The sequence below is a fragment of the Anticarsia gemmatalis genome, chromosome 14 (genome assembly GCF_050436995.1).
Source record: "Anticarsia gemmatalis isolate Benzon Research Colony breed Stoneville strain chromosome 14, ilAntGemm2 primary, whole genome shotgun sequence".
Classification (NCBI taxonomy): domain Eukaryota; kingdom Metazoa; phylum Arthropoda; class Insecta; order Lepidoptera; family Erebidae; genus Anticarsia; species Anticarsia gemmatalis.
This window is the reverse complement of record NC_134758.1, coordinates 9234081-9256372: the sequence shown is the minus strand read 5'-3', so window position 1 is coordinate 9256372 and position 22292 is coordinate 9234081. Positions and strand designations below refer to the sequence as shown.

Genomic DNA, 22292 nt, shown 5'->3' with positions numbered 1-22292 from the left:
ATTTTGTTGCGAACGTAACTTAGTATACGCATTCCAATGATAATATTATGTTAAAGCGATAAAACTAAATAAGTAAACAATTATATCTATGTACGGACCCACGTTATAAATTATAAGAAATATGTTGGAAATTGCTCGAATTTGTTTGGTTTTAGCTATCAAAACAGATTATTTTAATTATTTGGTCGGCAAAGGATCGCTAATTAGGTTGTTGACTGAACATGTCCATTTCGAAGTTTAAATAATTTTGAAAATGAGCCCATAAACGGCGGAGTAATCGATGATCATACATTAAAATAGAACAATAATTCGAACATAATACCTCTTCTATTTTGAAGTAGGTAAAAGATAACAGAATAGATGCTATTACGTCAGCTACGTATAGAAAAAAAATAAAATGGTTTCAATGAAATCTATGCATATAATAAATGACTTGTCTTGAGTCTTGACTGACTGATAAATCATCGCACAGCCTCTATAGCAGTTAAAAACAAGAAATTTAGACAATGGTTTTATAAAAAGTATGGCACATATTAAGCCGGATGAAAGGCATAAAAATAATAACGATTTACAGTTTAGTAATTAAGTAGAGAAGAAGCAGAAACCCTAATATAATATTAATCATCTTTGATGATAATCAGCGTTTACGCTTCGAGATTTATATAATTGCATGTACATTTTGTATTACGATATGAAGAGCAGAACTGACCTTGATGCAACAAACGTGATTAATAGATATTATTAATTATATTATTAACCGATATATTATTAATAATGTGACAAGCTTATTAATAACTGGATTTCCCCTCAAAAGCCATTTCGTACGTTTCCTTTAGATCAGGTCAAGTTCAAAGATTTATGAATCTTTATTTGGATTTATTTGTAGAAATAATGTTATGATATACCTGAAATTACGCAGATAATAATAATGTATTAACTAGTTTTTATTGTGTAAGTCTAAATACGTGTTTTTAGTACCCAATGACCATAAGCGAATTACTTTTTAGCTCTACAAACAGGGAGACACCTCACCAAGTACGATCTAAAAATAAATGTATACAGCAAAAGTAATGCAGTTTTTAAACATTTTATTTCATGTTCGACATGAATTCTGATGTAAATATAGTATTTAATATACTGTTAAGTAAAGACTTAAGGTCTAAAGTGAAAGTAAGAAGAAGAAAGTAAGCTTATGATTCTCACATTAAGTCACGTGAATATTTAAACCTAACACTAGGTTTTAAAATTTAGAAATATAATTATATGTTTACAAATAAGACTTGCTAGGAAAGTTGGTAAAGATTGCACCAAGTGGCGTTTTTTGGTCTTTACCTTCTCCTATAAGAATAAGGAAGATTTCGTGTACGTATGTATGTATATTACTCATTAATATAACTGTACATAAGTATACTTCATCATTGACTTTTAAATATATGCAAATAATTTGTAATTAATATTATAGTTATTCCTCTAAGAAATTGTCTATAATTTCTATGTAAACACTTAAACTGATAAATTAGATTACTTAATGGAATATTACAATTTTACTATCCACTTATATTAATTAAAATTCCTAAAATAATTGCAGTAAGTACTTAACTAGTTATGACACTTGTTTTACTACAAAATGTTTTTGTAGATAAGATATAATATATCTACAACTCTATATTTATCTCTATATATCTTTATAATTTAGATAACAACTCGGAATTGAGAGACCTGCGTGATCTGAGTATAGATAAGAATTAATATAAGAATATCTTTGATATAAAAACGTTTATAGAACAATCTATCATTGTATCTTGAGATTATAAGTATATAATCTTTGATTTCTGAAGATTTATGTATAATCCGTATAAATATCTCTTCCGCATTCTGTTTTTTAGAATAAATAATGATGAAATTTTGATACTTCTTGTAACGACATACCTTAACATTATAGTAATATACCTATAATTAGATATACTACTTTAACTATGTATAATTGCGTAAGTTTTTCATTTTCTTCTTTACTGTACTTTAATTCTTTTCCAGGTTAAAGGAGTGTATTAAATTAGGGATACATTAATTGTTAAATAAAAATGGAATCATATTCTACTTATTATGGAAAGTAAATAATTGGTTTATATTTAGGTGGGTTACTATGTTTAATACATTTGTTTTTTGGGTATTTTTACTTAAAGTGTTATTTGACGTTATTATGACGAAATTACATCTACTTGCATGCATTCGACTGTACAAATATTTAACATACCAAAATACTTGAAGCTAAATAATCTAAAAATCGAACTCTTGGCTTCAACATGCACCTCACAAGCAACCAGTCATTTATAAATCGATAATAATCCAATTACATCAGTCTTTCTTACTGTATCAGAAGAGTGCTTAACGACTAACGATTAACATTTACAACAAAAGTAGAACGAATCCACGAATTTTTCCAATAACAATCAACGATTAAGACAATCAAATCAATTATAATGACATCGACAATCGAGAAACATCACGCGAATCGTCCCGATTTTAGAAATCCGTATTTAATTGCTTCACTGGCAACCTCTGACTTGTATTGTGATCAGAACAATGACACTGCACGTCAACTGGGGCACGGTCGGCGCATTATACTAGTATACATAATTATCTAACAAATAATCCAAATTTGTACTTGTGCTAATTTTTTTGTAACATTCCCCGTGACACGTAAGTGTAACAATTTGTTACAAGGTGTTTGAAATAATTCGGAAAACACGATTCGGTAATGTTCGCCGTCGGAATAGTACCCGAATGTCTGATTGTAATTGGGCATGCGACAGACATTCAATAAACTCACTGCCAAAGAATCCGTCTAAGTTACATAACGCGTATTTTTGCAAGACGTAAATAAAACTGCTAACACTCACTTTAATGAACGGTGTTAGTGTCTCAAGGTCCTATATAAGACTTGAGCAGGATCTTACTCCAGTAACTAACAAGCCGATTAATTACCGTCAGTCAGCGATTCGCATTTCCAAATGAGTACGTCATGAGTCATAACAAGGACATACCTTCGTCTTAGTTGGTTTTCAATAGTTTTTTACTCCGTGTTTTAAAAAGGTGAACTGTGTCAGTACATAAGACAATACAGCTCATATTAGCACGAGTTCAACGACATTCGGCATTGAACAATTAACACTTTTCGTTCAGGAAACTGGTTCATAATCGCTCGAATGTATATAGCATTTACTAAATATAATATACCACAGTATTGCACATTACACAGCAAAAAAATATATTGCGTATGTTTCCGCAGGTGGCAATATTATATTTGTTAATAAAGATTATAATGAGCCATGATGACAATTAAAAAATGCTATTCAATGTAAAATGAAAGTCATTTTGAATTTGTGTTATTTAAATTATATGAAAACAAATACAGATAAACACAGATGATCAAAATTTCGCAATTTATGTCGAAGCAGAAAATAATTATTGAAGTACAATAAAGTTTGAATGTTTTCAGCAGAACATTTTATATTCACATAATTATTGATAGAGAACTATAGATACTATTATAAGACCAAAAAATACACTTGGTAAGGTATATTGAAATTAAAAGCTTTCCGCAGTTTTTAACCACTTATAATAAGATGTCAAGTGCAGTAATGTAATGATTTATCAGCAGATTTGCCCACATATTCCTATTTATAGGTACGTACTTGTGTGTCACATTTAGATCGTAAGATATAATACATAACATACAACAACAAAAAAATGACTTTGTATCAAAAGGGCTTTAATAAAATTAACAAATTGTTTCCTTATCACCCTTTTCGCTAGTTTATTTAAAACAAGTTTAATATCTATTAGGAAGTTGTAATATCGTTAAGACCAGATAAGTATCTTATTATAACCAAATTTTTATTTCCTGAAGTTTAAACCGATCATCCGCAAATATTTACCGGTAACTTGTAGCTAAAATTCGTAGAAGGAACTAGTTTAATTATTACATAATAATATGAATTTACTAGCCCGCGTATTCGCCCAGGTAAAAATATTTTCCGGAGTAAAAAATATGTAATACCCTATACATACATAAATATCACATGTATGTATGTATGAAAAAATCCTATGCGTCCTATGTGTTGATCCAGGTTACAAACTAATATCAAAAATCAGTTCTAGAGCTTTCGCGTAATTTGGTAACACATATCCAAACTTTCGCATTTCTATTTCGCGTGATTGAGAGCACACATTCAAATTTTCGCATTCATAAACTTAGACTACATTGTCTAGTGAGAATTTGACCGGTTAAATACTATAATAGATGTTACAATTTCAAATAATGCAGTCTTATTTCCTTGAGCAACATCAAGGCTTCAATAATTACTTGCAATTGTCACGAACTGCTGACATAATTCTACTAACCGTTACATTATTTATTACCTACCTTTAATTTTCAGTCAATGGAAGGGAACGTGAAATTATCTTTTCAATGTTTTGTTAGAAGGTTATTTGGTTTTTGTTATAGTTAAGGTGTAATTGTATTGAGATCTCAGGTCTAGACTGGTTTCATTGTATGGTCGTTTTTTACTTTAGTACTCTAAGAGGCATCTAAAGACCTACGTTAGTTCTTAGGAACGAAATTTCGTAAAATATTCATTTTTTTTTACTTCAGTATTCTCAGAAGAATCCGAGGAACTACGATGGTTTTTGAGAACGAATATTCCTAAAATATTGAAGGTTTAAGGAGTACGTGGTATCGGATAACATGCCTTGTATTACTATACCATAGTTCGACGTTTTTTGTCGGATACAAATTACTAAGATGATAATCAAACGAAATTTCAACGATTATTCGTTTTTGATAGTTGTAGCAGGGCTATCTCTGTACTCTTTTACCATACTTGGGTATATCAAGCTCCGAACTTCCATATTTTAAGTTTCTAAAACCCTATGATCAATCAGTCATGAAAAATATAAAAAAATCTCAGCACTGAAATATTAGTTCAATAATTCATTCAATCTCTAATTATGTAATCAGATTAACAACTTAATAATGTGTAATCAAAGTTTGCGTGATTATAATTTTGCTTGAAAACAACCAAAAAATAAATACATTAAGTTTTTTGTAAAATCAAGAACAAATAAGACCATTATATCGACCAGTGTCAATGAACCTTTTAAAATAATGGTTATTGAATATAAAAAGTGTTGGCCTTAGGAGTCGATTAAATTCATTGTGTGTGGTTATTTAAGGGTCAAAAAGGTGCATGACTTGTGCACAATAAACAGCTGGTGAAGAACTTTCTCTAAGAACTAACTCCATTTTTAATCTAATCTTCAAATAGTGTAATCCTATTTATTTCTCTTACATTTATTTCGCTAAGATAAGACGGCTATAGATTCATAAGATATAGTTAAACATTGAATTTTACGAAAAGCAGACACTTGTATCGCGATTTTCTATGTCTATCTACAGCTGGCGATCGCCTAATTAGATCAGCGCCTCTAGTAGGTGGCGTAAGGACTAATTTTAGGCTCATTTTAAATGACAAATTATCTATGCGCGATAGTACTGACCGTAGAAAATCGCGTAAAATGTATTAAATATAATGATAATTTAAGTATCCATAATAATGCTCATTATTCTATTGTTGTCATTATCGAACCATGACAATAATTTAATTTAAATCCTTTTAAAATTATTTCTGCACGCTCACAATTAGTTGTAGTCTTTTAAAAGATAAAAGTGGTATCCACTCATGATGAGTGACTGCAACTTAAACAATCACCAAGTAATAAAATAGCAATAAAGAAATCTACTTCAAAATAAAATATTTATTTAGTAGCACCTCGAATAGACTTAAGAATACCTCAAAACTTACTCGTCAAATATGGATCAAATTTAAATGGGACCACATGAAATCTTTCCAACAAGAAAGATCATCAAAATCGGTCCACCCAATAAAAGGTTCTGAGATATACAAAATACAGGCGATTTAAGATCTTCCCCCATTTTCTTAAAGTCGGTTTAATAGTTCATAAAATTAGTCCGGCAAAAACTCTTCGCGGTACAAATCATTAAATAGCGAATAGTTAATAGAAATTAATAAACACCAGTTTCCTTTTAGTTCTGACAATTAGTACTGCTAATTTAACGATAATTATACGTACTCAAATGAGTTGATCGATGCAGTGTTTCTTTATTCAGATATTAGGATTTCTCCTTGAGGTTTGGTTAAAAAGATAAGGTAATTGCCTCGTGTAGCGCCAATTCAGTTTATATTTAGCCCTTAACTAATTAATCTACCGCTAAAAACTGTCATAGAAATTAACCATAATTTTCAGAAGTAGCTATCTAACAGAACCAATTTCGTGATAATTAAAATTATTTTTTATCCTACAATAGGCTGTGGTGCTGAAATCGTACGTGTTGAAAGAGGAATACTTTAATTGACAGTCTTTTTCCATCCTCTGCAGTTAGTCTTTTTCCCCATATCTTATAAATATATTACTTTATTTATTTGTATAAACTCAATCATAATCAAACACAAATAATTTCATTTATGTAAGATATAAGATCATATATAAAATACCTATGTTTGACAAATAAACAATTTTGATTTGATTTGATTAAGCGTACCACAGATGTTTAAAAACTTCAGCTAAACCACCGTCTCAGTAGCATCTTCAATCAATATTCTATTTGCGTCACTCTAAAGAAAGCTTTCCTCGTGTCTGCCACGATGCAAAAAACATAGTTTATTCTACTTTCTTCACTAACAACTTTACTTTTTTCTGGTACAAGTACATTTAAAACTAATAAGCCCGTTTAAAATGTTGACTGGTGTGAATTTTCCTAAGAGGGTTTCAACTTTAAAGGTGTTATTTCTCAAATTCTATACTAAAAACCAGTTTTACGGCTTATGGATTTGTGGCTTACAAATCTATACTCCGATATCCGATAGATAGTGACATGTAAAAGAAAAAAAAACACATAATTCTACCTAATGAGGTAACGGACCGTGTTTTTTTTCAAAGCCGTTGGATATAGTTTAAAGCCTAGCCTTTCTTCCAACTATGTTAAAGTCGGCTTCCAGTCGCACCTGATGCAGCTGAATACCAGTATTTCACATGGAGCGACTGCCTATCGGACCTCCACAACCCTGTGTTATAACACGATACCTCTCGGTAAGACTGGTTGTCAGACTTTCAAGCTTCTGAATACTGGTAACGACTGTCAACGAGTTTAAACAAGTATATGTTTATTATTATTGACACACAGGTCAATGCTAACCGAGTGCATATTTGTTATACACTGTATATAATGCATATACAATCTGTGATAGTTTGTTTATACATAAACATTGTATACAAATACATGTAGTTTGTATATACACCTTGTCATATCCATGTTATTGATTTACTGTTGACGTGGTGCATGCTTCAATAGATATCTTATCGATATTGGATTTTATATTAAAAGAGAATTATGAGTTTTTAATTCTATGCTAGCTTTTTCCTGTGACTACTTTCATACGATCGTAGTGAGTTTTTTGTCTTTTCAAGCAAGCTACTATATACTTCCAGCCCGATTTTAGTACATTCATAAACAATGGTGAAGTCAAAAGCGAAAGTAACTTTAAAAGCATTCTATCACACTTAAAATCACGCCTTTTTCAGGTAGGTGTAGGCAGATTTTTATAATTTTTTTATAAGCGTAATGTTTATTCACACATGTCATGTTCCAAGTTAAATTAAAATCCAAAATCCCTATATATATAGAGAAAACGTAAATGCGGTTTGAAATTGTCATAATTAGTTAGTACTTAGTAGGTACATAGTACTTAATACTGTAATGATAATTATTTCCTCTCCAGGTAATAGTATTAATTAATTAATTATTATGAAATTAACTAAGTTTTTTCCAATGACTTAGTTTGACATGAATACCAAAGAGACAGATTACAGGTGACTACATTACCTACGTTAGTAACTTTCTTGAATGACTGTATACCTACTTGTAGATGTATATTATATAGGTACATACAAACATTACATAGACACATAATTTTTCCATAGGAGGAGGCAGAGAGTAAAAGATATACCTACATTATAGTTATGCCTATATTTTTTAGAATACCTATAGAGTACTTCTAAAACATTAGTAAATTTTTATCATCATAAAAAAATAAGTAAACAACAGAGTAGTAGACACCTAAATATTTTTCTAATTGGAATCGAACTTTGGCCTAACTGAGGTACCTACCTACCTAAGTGAAAATAAAAATGCTAGCAATGATTTACAATTTTCGCAACAAAAGCAAATAAAATTTGATGAATTGCTGATTTTAAAGACATGTTTGTGTGCTGTTTTTACAAGAACTTGGTTTTATATGACGTAGGTACCTACTTAGTTAGGTAGGTACATTAATTATTTTGCACATTTTAAATTGTCAAACATTTTTTTATAATACCCTACTTTATATTTTAGCTACTTACCTACCTTTTTTTTTTTTTTTTTTTTTTTTTTTTTTTTCGTGGGGAAATGCGTTGCGCATACCCTGGTCCCTGGGTGGAGCCCAGGGTTATGTGGGACTCTCCCGCCAGAAGGGCGGTCATACCCACTAAAACCCCACGAGTGCCTGCCTGATCCGCGTATGTGGCGTGCGACGGGATAACTGCTTGCGCTTAGAACCGCAAGTCGCACGCCACGCGGTTGCCCCTTCCACGGAGGCCCTTTCTAAACCAGCTGGTTCGATAGACCGGACACTACGGCCATCGACCTTTCTTGGAGTCTCGCCCCAAGTTGACAGCGGATGCCCAGTCCACTGTCAGAGACCCAATTTAGGGTGGGCGGCGGTCATGCGCCGCTCTCCTCCGTCCGACGCGGCGTTGACGCATCGGGTGTGCATTCGGGTCTTGTTCCCGGACCCTCTCCGCATCAGCTACTTACCTACCTACCTAGTTAGTATTTCAAATGTAACATATAAATTACTAATCGGCCTACATTATAATATGTTCATAGTAAGATTACATAGGTATAATATCTACCTACCTAATACCACATTGATTTATTCCTCTACAAAACAAAAGCATAATTAGTGAAGTCGTACTATTTCCTTGATCGAAATAAATTAATTGGACCGAATCACACACGTCACCGAATTATTTTTATCAATACCCGCGTTTCAGGGTTATTATGTTAAAAATCAACATAACCTGACTGAAACGCGCCGGTGTACGTGGACAGTTTCCCGCCGGATCGTTCGGCCGCCCCCAAACGCCCTAGTCGCCCTTAAAGCCGGCGTTCTGAGCCTGCCATAATACCGTTACATAATCCGCCACATAGATACTTTACTTCCACATAATTAATTAATATTCATACGTTAAACAACACCCAAGTTCAAGTTATCTATTACAATAATGCTATTATAATTAATCCAGGTAATATTAAGTTCGTAGTTAATGAAAATCCTTAATAAACATCATTCATTAGCATTACGTGAAAATCATGATCATAATGACATCCAATTACCCTCAAATACTTTATTTGTAAGCAATGGATAGTTTTTCATCCGCCACACGCCGCAGTTAGTAAACATTCAGTCACCTATTTATGGAATTGTACTGTTAATTGATAACATTCGTTTCCAAATTTCAGCGCAATAGTACGGCTAGTTATAGTGGTTAAATAAATCTATGACATTGCGGTGTTCTTCACAACATCTTAAAACGGTTGGATGTTCGCGAAACGCTTCTAGTGGCCTACGTGACTCACGGCCCCCTTGCAATGGCGCCGTGGCGCCAAGCGATTTTCACCCTTATTGACATCGAGTGGTTTCAACTTATCGCGTGACAACTCTGTATCTAATAATCATTTTCAATGATGTCTCTTAAAATACGGAAGGTCTTCATGACGTGTTATATAACCGATATAATGTCAAAAAATAGCACGTGTTTAAAAGTAGTAAATCAGCTGATTCTGGCGCGGTACTCACCCCACGAGTGCGCCAAGCCCACGGAGAGGGCTGCAAAAGCCAACAGACACTGTATTCTCATCATTTTATTTCATAAATTACGTTCAGTTAAATGCACATTTAGTTTGCAATACGTTGTCGAGTTTCAACTGGACGTAGAGGGCGCGCGCGTCACTCACGACCACGCCGTGCGCGTGTTACACCGAAACTAAACTCTGCAAAGAGTTCAAGCCGGCTTGCCGCGAACGCCGAATCTAAATTCATTGAAGATATTTTGCGCATGCGATAGCGTGTAGCTCTTATCATGGATGGGAGTGTTCGTCAACAATTACCTCTGCGTACGATTTCATTTACGCCCTTGAGCTCTACTAACACGATTGTAGCGCCTTCGAAATAATTGCTAATGTGTAATATAGTGTTTACTGTAATAGATACAATCGTACAAGTCATGATATCCTGCAGCTTAAAGAAAATATGTAGATAGAACAAGTAGACGTTCCTATAGCCTTTAACAGTTCCCATAATAACTGGGCCAATAACACATTTCTTAAGATTGATGGTCAAGAATAAAATATAATAAACGGATATAGTTAATTATAAAAGCAGCAAAAGGAAGTGAATGTTGATTATAGTATCAAATAGACAATTGTTAGCAAAAACTGTTTTCAAGTACACCATTCGTTAGTTATTGCAAAATATTTTAGCACTCATGCAGTGTGGAAATGTTCAAAGTTATAGAAATTTGTTATTGAAATGTAATTATAGACATCCTGAAATGATTATATGCATGTTACCTATATGAATATTGATAAGTCTATTGTCATTTGTAGTGTGTCTTTAATACTGGTATACTGAAAAATTCTAATACTTATTATTAATTTGTAATTGTTAAACTTATTAAAATTATATTTGTTAATAAGATAGCTCCCCAAGGGCGAATATTTTTACAAGAAATAATTTGGAAAATTAAGCAAGTAAAGGTTTGATATTACAGGTATTTTCTTTTCACAAAAAAATATGGTTGCTTGAGAGTCAATCCTTAAAAACAATCCAACTTCGGTTCAAACTCCAGAATTCATGGGAATCAGGACACATACGCTTCGAACTACAGCTAATAGCTTTACATATGTGTACGGTAGAGTTCTAATGATATTGCGGTTTGTGGTTTTAGATTTGCTCATTCGTATACCTAAATCGACACCTCGTGACATGAGGTTGTGGTCTGAAATGGGAAGGATTTAGTGAATAAGAGCAGTGGAAAGCTATGTATTTAATTTACCAACTACCTTTTTCCCCGAGTTTTGTATTTTTTCTGTGGAAAAAAAATACAATATTATGAAGGTAAAGGTAAGTCTGTTTCTGTAAAATTCACATTAATGTGAATGTTACAGAAACATGAGCCGTGAATGATTTCGCTAAAATTCAGCATAGAAAGATAGTTAAAATCCGGGATTAATAACAGGCTACTATCAGTTTCAAAATCAAGTCTTAAGGCACTAAAATAGGGGATGAAAGTTTGGACGCGTGTGAAGCTGAACGGGTCTAGTGTAGTTTACTATAAATCAAAATCAATGTTCAAAAATCCATTTCAATTTGTTTTGACTGATTGAAAATTAAAGTGGTTAGCCTTATGACTTAAAACTCTTAAAAGTAATCATTGGAGGAAAATGAGGTAAGTGTAATAACATGAGTTTTACGATAAGTCATTATTCCAGACATTATTTTCAATTTGTAGTTTTTATGAAAGTGTTTATTAAAAACACTTACTTAATTACAAGATGACAAGATGAAAGACGCAAGACAAGTCGCTCCTTCAATGCAAAAGGGCCACAACTCAAAAAAAAATGAAAATCGTTTTATTGCAAAAATGACACCTGAACCGACTATATTTTATAGTAAAAAAAAAACCCCCATCATTTTTGCTTATATTATGGCTGCACTGACTTACTGCCCTTTTTGCATTAGCTCACTTTGACAGGTAATGTCAGTGCAAAACAGCCACTTTGTGAGTTGCGCCCGGAGATTCAACGCAAATGCTCGTCAGTTGCGTGAAAAAGTGCCACAATCCAAAATACGTCTGTGTTGGGTGCAAAATTTCAAGTTAATGTGATTATATTTTACAGTACAAAACTGCCATATTTTGGAAAACGTCCTTTTTGCATTCAAACATTAGTATTTGTTATTTTTTATTTTGTAATACAAAATTGCCATATTTGAAATACGTCCTTTTTGCAATCCAATATTAGTTAAGTATAGTTATATTTTATAATATAACAGTAGCATATTTTGAAATACGTCCCTTTTGCATTAAATTATTGTGGAATAAATAATCATTTTTAGCGTGCTAGAACGGGAAGGCCAGAAATATGACCGTTTGGCATGATAATAATTTTAGTTTTCGTTACAATTTTAAAAATAAAATAATACATTTTGATGCAGTCAAAGGCAAGAGGCACCCTTTCCTTTCAAATTCCTCTTTCAGGGGCAAGATCCGACCAGTCCTTTTCAAATGCGTCTAGGTCATCCCACCATCTCCATTTAAGTCTCCCGCTTCTGCTATGACCATCCACTGGCATCCAGTTGGTAGATATGCGGGCCCACCTTTCCGAATGCATGTGGATAATGTGGCCGGCTCAGTTCCATTTCAGCCTGGCGGTCTTCTCCCCTACATCGGCTATGCGAGTTTGGGAGCGCAGTATAGAATTTCGGACGTGATCTGTTTTTTTGACGCATAATATACTACGCTCCATCGCTCTCTGGCTCTTTATGGTTTTCCGTGAGGGACCATGTTTGGGCAGCGTAGGTAAGGACGGGTAGTAGGTGTAAACATGTCGACGAGCTTTCGCTTCAGTGACAGTGGAAGGTTACCCTTCTTTTCTCTTTCCTGGACCAGGATCTCTTTCAGGCACTTGTGACACGTTTGTCCAACTCTTTGTCCCGTCAGTTGTTAAAAGAGGTTATTTGGCCCTAGCAAGTGTACTCGTCGACATAGTCTATGACGTGCCCGTCTACCTCGATCCTACGTTTTGTGTTGTTGGTCATAACCTGGGTTTTTGTACGGTTCTTACTTAGTCCAATCTGAAGGCTTGCCGTGCTCAGATCTTTGTGCATTGATTCGAGTTCCGATGGCTAAAAAGAGAAGAGGACTATGTCGTCTACAAAACAAAGGTTTGTTAACTGTTTACCACTTACAACTATGCTTTTAACACCGCTAGGCTCCTGAAAATTTCTCCGAGGGTGCTGGTAAATAATTTGGGAGATAGCGGGTCTCCCTGTTTCACGCTTCTTTGGATTTGTAATGATATTGTTGTCTATTGCTTTGATGAGTTTGATGCATGAAGGTTCGATTCTACATAGTATCTTTAAGTAGGACTTGGATGGAGTGATGATTCTATGGCGGAATGAGTAATGCTGTCAAAAGCTTTGGAATAATCCACGAATGCTAAATATAAAGGCTTATAAAACTCAAAAAGCTTTTCTATTATCTTATTTCTTTAATACTCCTGCTGCACTCAGTCTACTCGTCACATTACCCATTGATTGATGATGATGACTGATGTTTAATTTTACTAAATAATGAAAGTTACGCACAAAGTTGATCTCAATAATTTTACTTACTTAATAAAAAGTTAAGATTTTTTAATTTAGATTGTTTAATGCAATGTTTTCCTGGTCCATTCAGTTATGGTTTTACTAAGTAATTATTATTAAACTTTTTGATACGGTTTTTTTACCAAAAAAGTACAATGAACCATTTTTATTTGTAAAACTGTGTTTAATTTTTGACTTATTTCTCATAATATTGGTTCAAATTTTGAATGCAAAAGGGACTTATATGCTTTTTTCTCTTAATAGGTAACAGCTATTACAAAGTTTATTTAGTAGATAGATAGAGCTAAAAAATACGCATCTAATGATATATTAACATCCTATATTTAATTAATAAATATATGAAATGTTATAAAAAAACAGTTTCAAAAATTTGTTTTGGCTCTCCTGTAAAATTTATAGATTTCGATTTGTGGCCCTTTTGTATTCAAGGAGCGAAGTATGTATAGTACGTATCGAGTGGCGATATTTGGTCTCTGCCTACCACCCCTATGGGAAAAGGGCGTGATTTTAAGTGTGTATGTATGTCTGTACTTAGTTAATTACCTATGTAAAACCATTTTTAAAGTTGTTTTACCAAACCTTGCAACAAAATGTATCTAATTTTGTCTTCATTCATTCTCTATATGTAGAAAAAATGTTAGTCAGTAGGCAAAACGTCGCGCGCGGGTTTTTGACCTGAATGAAATAGGTCAGCGACTACGCGCTCGATCATTTTGAATAAATCATCATTTCTGCTTTAAATCTAAATAGGTACTTAGTTAGATTCATGTAAAATATAAGTGGATTTTTCTATCAAAAAATTCTTAGCTTAATTTTTTTTTCTTAATAATATTCTTATTCATAATTTCTATTAATATAAAAAAATCTGTGCTAAGTTAGTTGCCATAGCTTAGCTATTCCTGGCTAACATTACTTATTTATAACCTGTCATAAGATAGACTCGGTACCTAGTAGGTAGGTACATAAAGTTAGCTAGGATTGTAAGATACAGTGGAATCGTGAGGTACTCAAGGCTTGAATAAAATTTAGTTTAATAACAATCTACTTAGTATCCGTATTGAACCGCTATTAATTCTGTATTATGAATCACATTATTTTGTTTATGTTTTTTCGAAACTATTCCAGTTCGAACTTTAGAGTTTGATGAAGCCAGATTGTTAATTTGGTAGGTGCATATTGAACCATGTTCACATGAATATTAATTAAATCAGATTTAATTCTTGGGTTACGAGATTTTTTATTTAATTTCAAATTATTTCACATTTTTTGCGTAATGGAACAACAAACATCGGAAACGTGTTTTTCAAACTTTCATATTTAACAAAATTAAGTAGAATCATCTCTGTCACCCAATTCAATGTATCGTCATAATTTCGGTAAAATGTAAGTGTTCTTACTGTTAATTGTTTTTGTATGTATGTGGGTTTATTTACAATTCCAATGAAGTTTGTTGTTTACAAATACAATAGAATTATGTGTAAAGAACGTGTAACTGATACATCTATGCTTCAAAGGTGAACTTTACACTCTTATTATAAAACACACTACATACCCGATTAATAATTAATAAAAAAAATCGGCCAAGTGCGAGTCGGACTCGCGTTTATTGTATGGGGATCCCCATTATCCAATAATATATATTTTTTAAAATTTTATTATTTGTTGTTATAGCGGCAACGGAAATACATCATTTGTGAAAATTTCAGCTTTCTAGCTATCACGATTTATAAGATACAGCCTGGAGACAGACAGACAGACAGACAGCGGAGGCTTAGTAATATGGTCCCGTTTTACCCTACGGAACCTTAAAAATTGCATCTGCTGATATTAAAGACAGATTTATATGTAGATGAACTTTATTAAATTAAGAGTGTGTATCCTGTATACATCCAAATAACTCTTGTTTGCTATTGCATGCCTTATGAGACAAATTGTGTTGTACTTCCTACTTATAAGATCACATTTATTGTACCACCGCAATTTTAGCAATAAAGATATTTGGATTTGATTTTGAAATTGAATTTAATAGTATAACTCCAGGAATCTATACTAATATAATAAAGCTGAAGAGTTTGTTTGTTTGTTTGTTTGAACGCGCTAATCTCAGAAACTACTGGTCCGATTTGAAAAATTATTTCAGTGTTAGACAGCCTATTTATCGAGGAAGGCTACAGGCTATATAAAATCACGCTACGGTCATTAGGAGCGGAGTAGCAACGAAAAATGTTACAAAAACGAGGAAAATTTTGACCCATTCTTTTAGGTGACGCAAGCGAAGTTGCGCGGGTCAGCTAGTTTTGTATTAATTTGTTACTTTTTCATTTTTGTTTTTTGCGATTGAAGAGTGTCTATGGAGTGTATTCTTATATTATTATGAATCTAAGATTTTGATTAGCTGAGCATTAAATCTGCAAACCTAAGGGCCTATTACAGTTTATGAAAACGAAATTTCGTCAAGTATTAAAAGTGTTTGTTTATGACATTTTCCTATTCTATTTTGATTCGGAGTTGGCAGTATCGGTTAAGCATATTTTACATTATTGTACCATAGTTGGACCGACATTTTATCCGGATAGAATTATGATAAAAAAATAAATGAAATTTCGACAAATATTCCTTTTCCTTCGTAATGGTTTCGATGCGTATCTCGCAAAAGCCACACTCATCATGACTACAACAATAACAAGATGTAATCAGATGAAAAAACGTCTAAAACGTGTATTTTTGTATCAAAACTCTCAACTGCGTCATTTCTCAGGCTCTTTATTTCGGTGTTGTAAATAAAGTCTGGCTTCAAGCTAAAATGAGCCACGTGCTAGATTTTTTGTTATATACATACACGTGGCAAGCGTTCGAGCGTGTTTTTATTTGTTGTACTTATTATCGCTTTCTTGTGGGCGCAGGAAGTGCCCTTCTTTAAGTAGAGCTTCCTTTGAGAAGATTCTTTCTACGTTGGTATACTTGGTATGTTGTTTTATCTGTATTATACTTGCATTAACTGTGGATGTAGTTTCGCTTTTGCTGTGATTATTCCGCTCCTGTAAGATGTAACGTGATGCGTAAGTTAAAATCAGATTTCCTCATTGATCAATTGTATAGCAGCTAAATACAAAATATTTTTTCAAATTCGACTGGTTTAAAAAAAAACAAAATAGTAAAGTATTTTAAAAAATAAGTTTAAACAGTAAAAGTAATCGTCGTGAGAAACACAATAAAAAGTCCTCAAGCGTTTAAAGAAAAGAAAAACTAAAGTAAAATAGAAGCGGAGAAAATGCGAACATTTTAACGAACCGACTTTTTAGCGTCAAAAGCTTGCAAAAGTAGCAATAGAAAGAGCAATATCTTAGTCCTCAAAGACATTTAAACACATTTCCCATCTATATTTCACGCTGATCTATTCGGCAACGACAGTAATTGCCAAAACGATGGAATGCGTTAGTTCAATTGAAGTATCAATAACAGAGGAATCAATAAAGTGATGATCATTGTATGACTATCAAATGTCCGAGCTGTTTGAACGAGCGCGTGGGCACGAACTGATTGAATTTCGTATTGATTTATGTGATGATGAAATGAGATGAGATTACAACTGAAACAATTAACAAACAATTTCTTACGAAAAACTGTAGACAGGTTATATTCTTCCCTGGTATCAAATAATCGATTAAATTGTGAAAAAAAATAGAGATAAAATTTTTGAAGCATAGAAAATGTGCCCAAACACTGTCACTACATTTTATAAAACAAATACGCCCGCCTGTTTTTCTGTTCGTCTTTAACTTGGGATCCACTTCACGCATTTTCATGCAGTTTTCAACGATGGATAGCGCGTTTCCCGAAAAAGGTTTCAGTGAAAATTTTCAACTGGGTCAAAGCCAGTAACAAGTAAAGATAATAATGTTACAACTACATACTTATGCTATAATAATTAAGTGATTATTATTTGTTCAAGATACAATAGATACGAATAAATAAATTTAAGCTTGAATACAATGGATACTATTAAGTAAGTATTTGTTACCCGACAACTCTTTTAGCCCACTTTAAAGTATCACTCACTGAACTACAGAGTATAAAAATAGTGACGTACATTATTAAACAAGAATGTACTTTACATTGTCGTGAAACAGGTAGATCTAGATCATAACGATAATGGCGGCACTTCCGGTCACGGCTACTTCCACTTCCACCTCACACTTCCTATTGAAGCTGAGGTTTCCGAGAACATGTAGACAGATTTATTGTTTTAATACATGTAAGATACTTACTAATTAAGTAGAGCACTGTAGTATTGCTATATATTTTTGTATACTTGAAAAGGATCTGGCGGCTATCACGTATTTCAGATGACAACTATTTAAAAGACACTGCTGTACATTGTCTCTCCCTTAGTTAAGAGTCATCAACAAGTTGTGTCAAAGCATCAATGTACTGAATAGTGACCAATACATTTGACGGTCACTAGTTGTCAATTGAGTTGCGTGATAAACCCTAGGTTATGCAGCTTTTAGGCTATACTTAGGCATAAGTAGGTACTTTAGTGACTTTTATGAAAAGTCTTAACTGCTTTGGTGGTATCAATTTTAATGTTAATGCGAAAGTGCGGCTGTTAATTACGAGATTCAATTTCTGAGTCGCGCTAAGTGTTAATTACATTATGTCTCTAATACACGTAGCGCATAGCACATTAATTTAGGTAGGTACCTACCTACTCTGTAAGATAAAGATGATGTTATTAACAAAATACTATGTTGTTAGAACCGCACAAGTATAAATTCCTTGAAGGTACCTACTTAATTACCTTCGATCCAGAACGATTAGAATCTAAGTTCAGGTGTGACGTCACGAAATTCAGAGATGAATGAAAATAACATCTTTCCAACGTACCTACATATTACGGATTTTTATTTTTGCTCACGTCTGCAAACTTTCTAGTTCTACACCACATAATCTGGTTCTAGTCTATTGTCCATTTAGCAAAGCCGCTCCCATAGAATAAATTAATCGTTGCAAAATTTACCATTTGACAATCTTAAGGTCACTGAACTCTCACACGATTTTAAGTTCCGTTGTCACTTGTTTCCTAGTTGCAGTGAATATTCAATGATAAGGTCATTATTGAAGTAGTTAATTTAGTTATTAAGATAGCAAACTGCTGTTATTGCTCTCTTAGATCGTGATGAGATAAGAATTTCGTGTCGCAATTTGATAATGTATTTTTGGTTTCCGGCCGATAATGATTTGTGTTTATTTGGGATTTTGCTGTTTGAAAAACGTGATTCAGATGCTTACCTAATGTTTTTGAATCCTAAATAGGTAACTTCACGAAATTGGAAAGACCGGGAAAAAAAAAACCAGGCCCATTTTACTGAAGTTTACTAAGGAAATAATCACCTCTATAACTTATGAAATGTATTTTTCTACAGCTTTTTGGAAAATTTAAAATATTTTTATAGGTTAAGATGAAATAGAATTTTAATCAATTTAACTATTGTTCCTGAGAACTAAACGTTCAATGAAAAAAGAAAACAGGCCCAAAACATTGTTGAGCCATCTGTTGGAAACTATAATTAATAAATAGCAACCGACATCTAGTGGTCAACCAAAAAACCATTTGTGTACTGACGAACTACACGTTGAAACACTTGATGTTGTATAAATTTGTCCATAGATGGCGCTGCCAACACAATTCTTGATAATAATATTAACATTCATTAATTGTTTATTATTGTACCTAGATCGACTTTTTAAACTAAGTAGCTGGTAGCTGCATTATTATAATATCCCACATTCTACCTTTATATGAATTCAGCATTAAGTTAATATCAAAAATGTATAGACTTTAACAAAATAGCGCAACTTTTCCTACAGTTTTGAAACTTGCAAACATTCACAGTATGTTTTAAAATAACACCATATTGAAAAACAATTAACACACATGTCAAATCTCGCACAAGATGTCACTAAATTCGTTGATAACCCCTATTATCATTCAATTTTCTATAGAAACTGTTGTCCAGATGTTCAACAGAGTTAATTCACAGGGGACTTAAAGTCCCTCGGGCGTGACCACTATGATGTATTACCAACATTGTCATAGTTAATAAGCTGCACTTGTTCGACCCCCAAGGCCCTATAAATAAGGGGTGAGCAAAAATGTGCAAAAAACATAATAGGATTGTCTTGAATGAGTGAATTTTATTAATGTTTTTTAGCTTTTCAAAAGAGCAGAGGGGTTTGTTGGTGATGTTTTTAGTATTTGATATAAAAATATATGTTTTATTAGCCGGCTCGAGGAATAAAACTTCTGAACTTGCGGGTCATCTAATTGCAGTAGCTGTAGTGACTGTATCTATTATTTTGAGCGAAGTTAGCTAAGTTAGGACATGATTTGAAGACTTTGAATGCGGTTTAGTTGTTAGTATTTTTTAATGTCCTGACAAAGGAGAACTCGATACACTTTCAGAAAACTTACTACATTCTGATATTTTTTACTTTATAAAAGTACCTGAATAGAGTAACGAGAAAAGATAATAAGTATATCGAAGCAGCAAATAAGTGGAATATTCATTAGGAGTATTAAAGAATCAGGATTTAGGGCCTACAGGTTTTATATCATAATGGCAGCGGCCGAGAATTAGAAGAAGTCATAGTGATTGATGAATGGACTTGGTTGGACTCAAATCCAAACACCTCATAAATGTCTTTTATTACATTATAGCCTGAAAGGAATAGTACTTATATTCCTAAACCAAAAGCGTTCAAAACAAGCATGCATCAACGCACGAGCAGTCAGGCGATAAAATAAGTAAGTAAATCCTTACAGTTCCAACCCGCAGTTTTATGTTCAAAGTTCACCAAACGACTCAAGTTACGGAAAATGCGCTTCTCAAACACCACTTTATACATGTAAGAGTAGAAAAATGACCAGAATCTGCATACTAATGGAGTTGGTAGGCTTTGTACTATGGGGAAACGAAACGATAGGATCTTTTTGGAAGTTTTTGGTTACCTGACTGGTAGACGGTGTTTTGTATTTTTTTTTAATCCATGACTATTGGGCAAGGATCTCCTTCCGAACGGAGGAGGGATTAGAACTTGAGTTCATAGATTTCGAAAATCATATGCTTTTATGGTTTACTTCAGTGCGATAGTAGCTGATGGTTGATTTAATAAATTGCATCAACTAGCAAGGAGTGACTACATCTATACTTAAAGCTATGTCGCCGATTATACTTTGGGGACAATTTATTATTTGATTCAAATCTCAATTTTAGCCCGCAACGTCATATAGGTGCTATGTCTATTCAAAAAAACGTTACGGACGCTTTATAAGCTGTAGCAAATTTTACGAGTACAATAATAGAAATCCAATAATATAAAACTCCGAATAGTTATCCAGACGGGAAAAGTTGATGAAAGTGAAATTGAATACTTGCACGGTGAGTGCGCTACGTTAAGGTAAAGAGTCGCGATACCACTGAACCACTACTATTAGATATTGTATCAGGCGATGGTACTAAAGTACTGAAATAAATTTATATGCAATATGTGTGAAGAGTTGTTTCCTTTAGTGTATGCACTTTTTTGTATATGTTTGTTTGTATGTTAGGTCTGTATATTGAACCTCTTGACCGCATTAGCAAGTCTTTTACTGCATTGCGATGAGTAAGAATGCGGAATACGACGGATTCATTGCCAAATTTTCAACTTCACAAATCTTATCACCATTTCTTTCATATACATAAGTAAAAACTAGTAAAATAGTAATAAGATGGTGCTCCACAAAACATCAATTGAGATTTTTTGTTACGTCAAAAGCAAGAATATTCTAGAAAGCCCTAGGTGGTATTTGCTAGAAAAAACGTCTGTATTCAAAAGGTAACTGGCATCGATCGTTGAGAGGCACGAGACGATGGTTTTTGTATGAATAATGTTCACAATTTAGTGTTGGCCCGAGGCGGTCTGACTTGCTAGCCTGCGCTACAGTAATAAAGTAGTGCGTGCGAGCCTGTGGTAGTCCGATGGTTATGTCGCAGAATACACCGCAAAGTTTTTTTTGCAGTTATGTTAGACCATATATTGTATAATTTTTGTGGTCTACTATTGAAGTCTAGCACTACTCAAAACTCTAGCATTTCTTTACACAACAGTTACAAAAATCTTATATGTTTTCTTAATTATCATTTGTCTTTGTACCAGTTTGGACCTGCTACCCCCAGCAATGAACGAAACGAGCTCGGGGGTTCATTTGGGAGTGGTCACGTATCAGCTGGGTACTTTATATTGCCTAGAGTCAATCATAGTTATAACATCAAAATAATTAATTTAATTTATGTTCAATGAAACGATTCTGTTCATGGGGAACAACAGAAGAGATTAAAAAAAGAATTCTTGTTGAGCAGAAGTTGGTTAGAAACTTTTTCAATAGTAACTATTTACCACTACTATTCTCTTTTAGTTGTTCTTCTAAACAAGTTACAAACTACGTAAACCGCGCTATCTCGATCTTTCGTATTCAAACCGAAGAAGTCGAACATCCTAAGGAAGATCATGCATAACCAATCAAAACATTATTAAGGGAACCGTCTCGATATAGATAAACCATCGGCAGATATAGGTAGTTCGACAGGAACCAGCGTATCTTGGACTTCCTATTTCACTTTTGATAGAGTATTTATAACCCATGTGAGGGGTCCACGTATGCTGGTTTTTGTTTCC

General features: G+C 33.3%; 1 protein-coding gene across 2 annotated transcripts in view; it reads right to left on the bottom strand.

Annotated features, from left to right (window-relative positions):
* Positions 1–10198, bottom strand: part of cue (Low-density lipoprotein receptor repeat domain-containing protein cueball) — a 37305-nt gene extending 27107 nt beyond the window's left edge. The window contains exon 1 of one of the 2 annotated variants that reach the window (XM_076122946.1): positions 9981–10198. In XM_076122946.1, coding sequence (XP_075979061.1) covers positions 9981–10044 — 64 coding nt within the window. In that variant the 5' untranslated portion in view covers positions 10045–10198. The remainder of the gene's footprint in view (positions 1–9980) is intronic. The other variant, XM_076122945.1, reaches the window with a different exon arrangement.
* Between the last annotated feature and the right edge of the window lie 12094 nt (positions 10199–22292).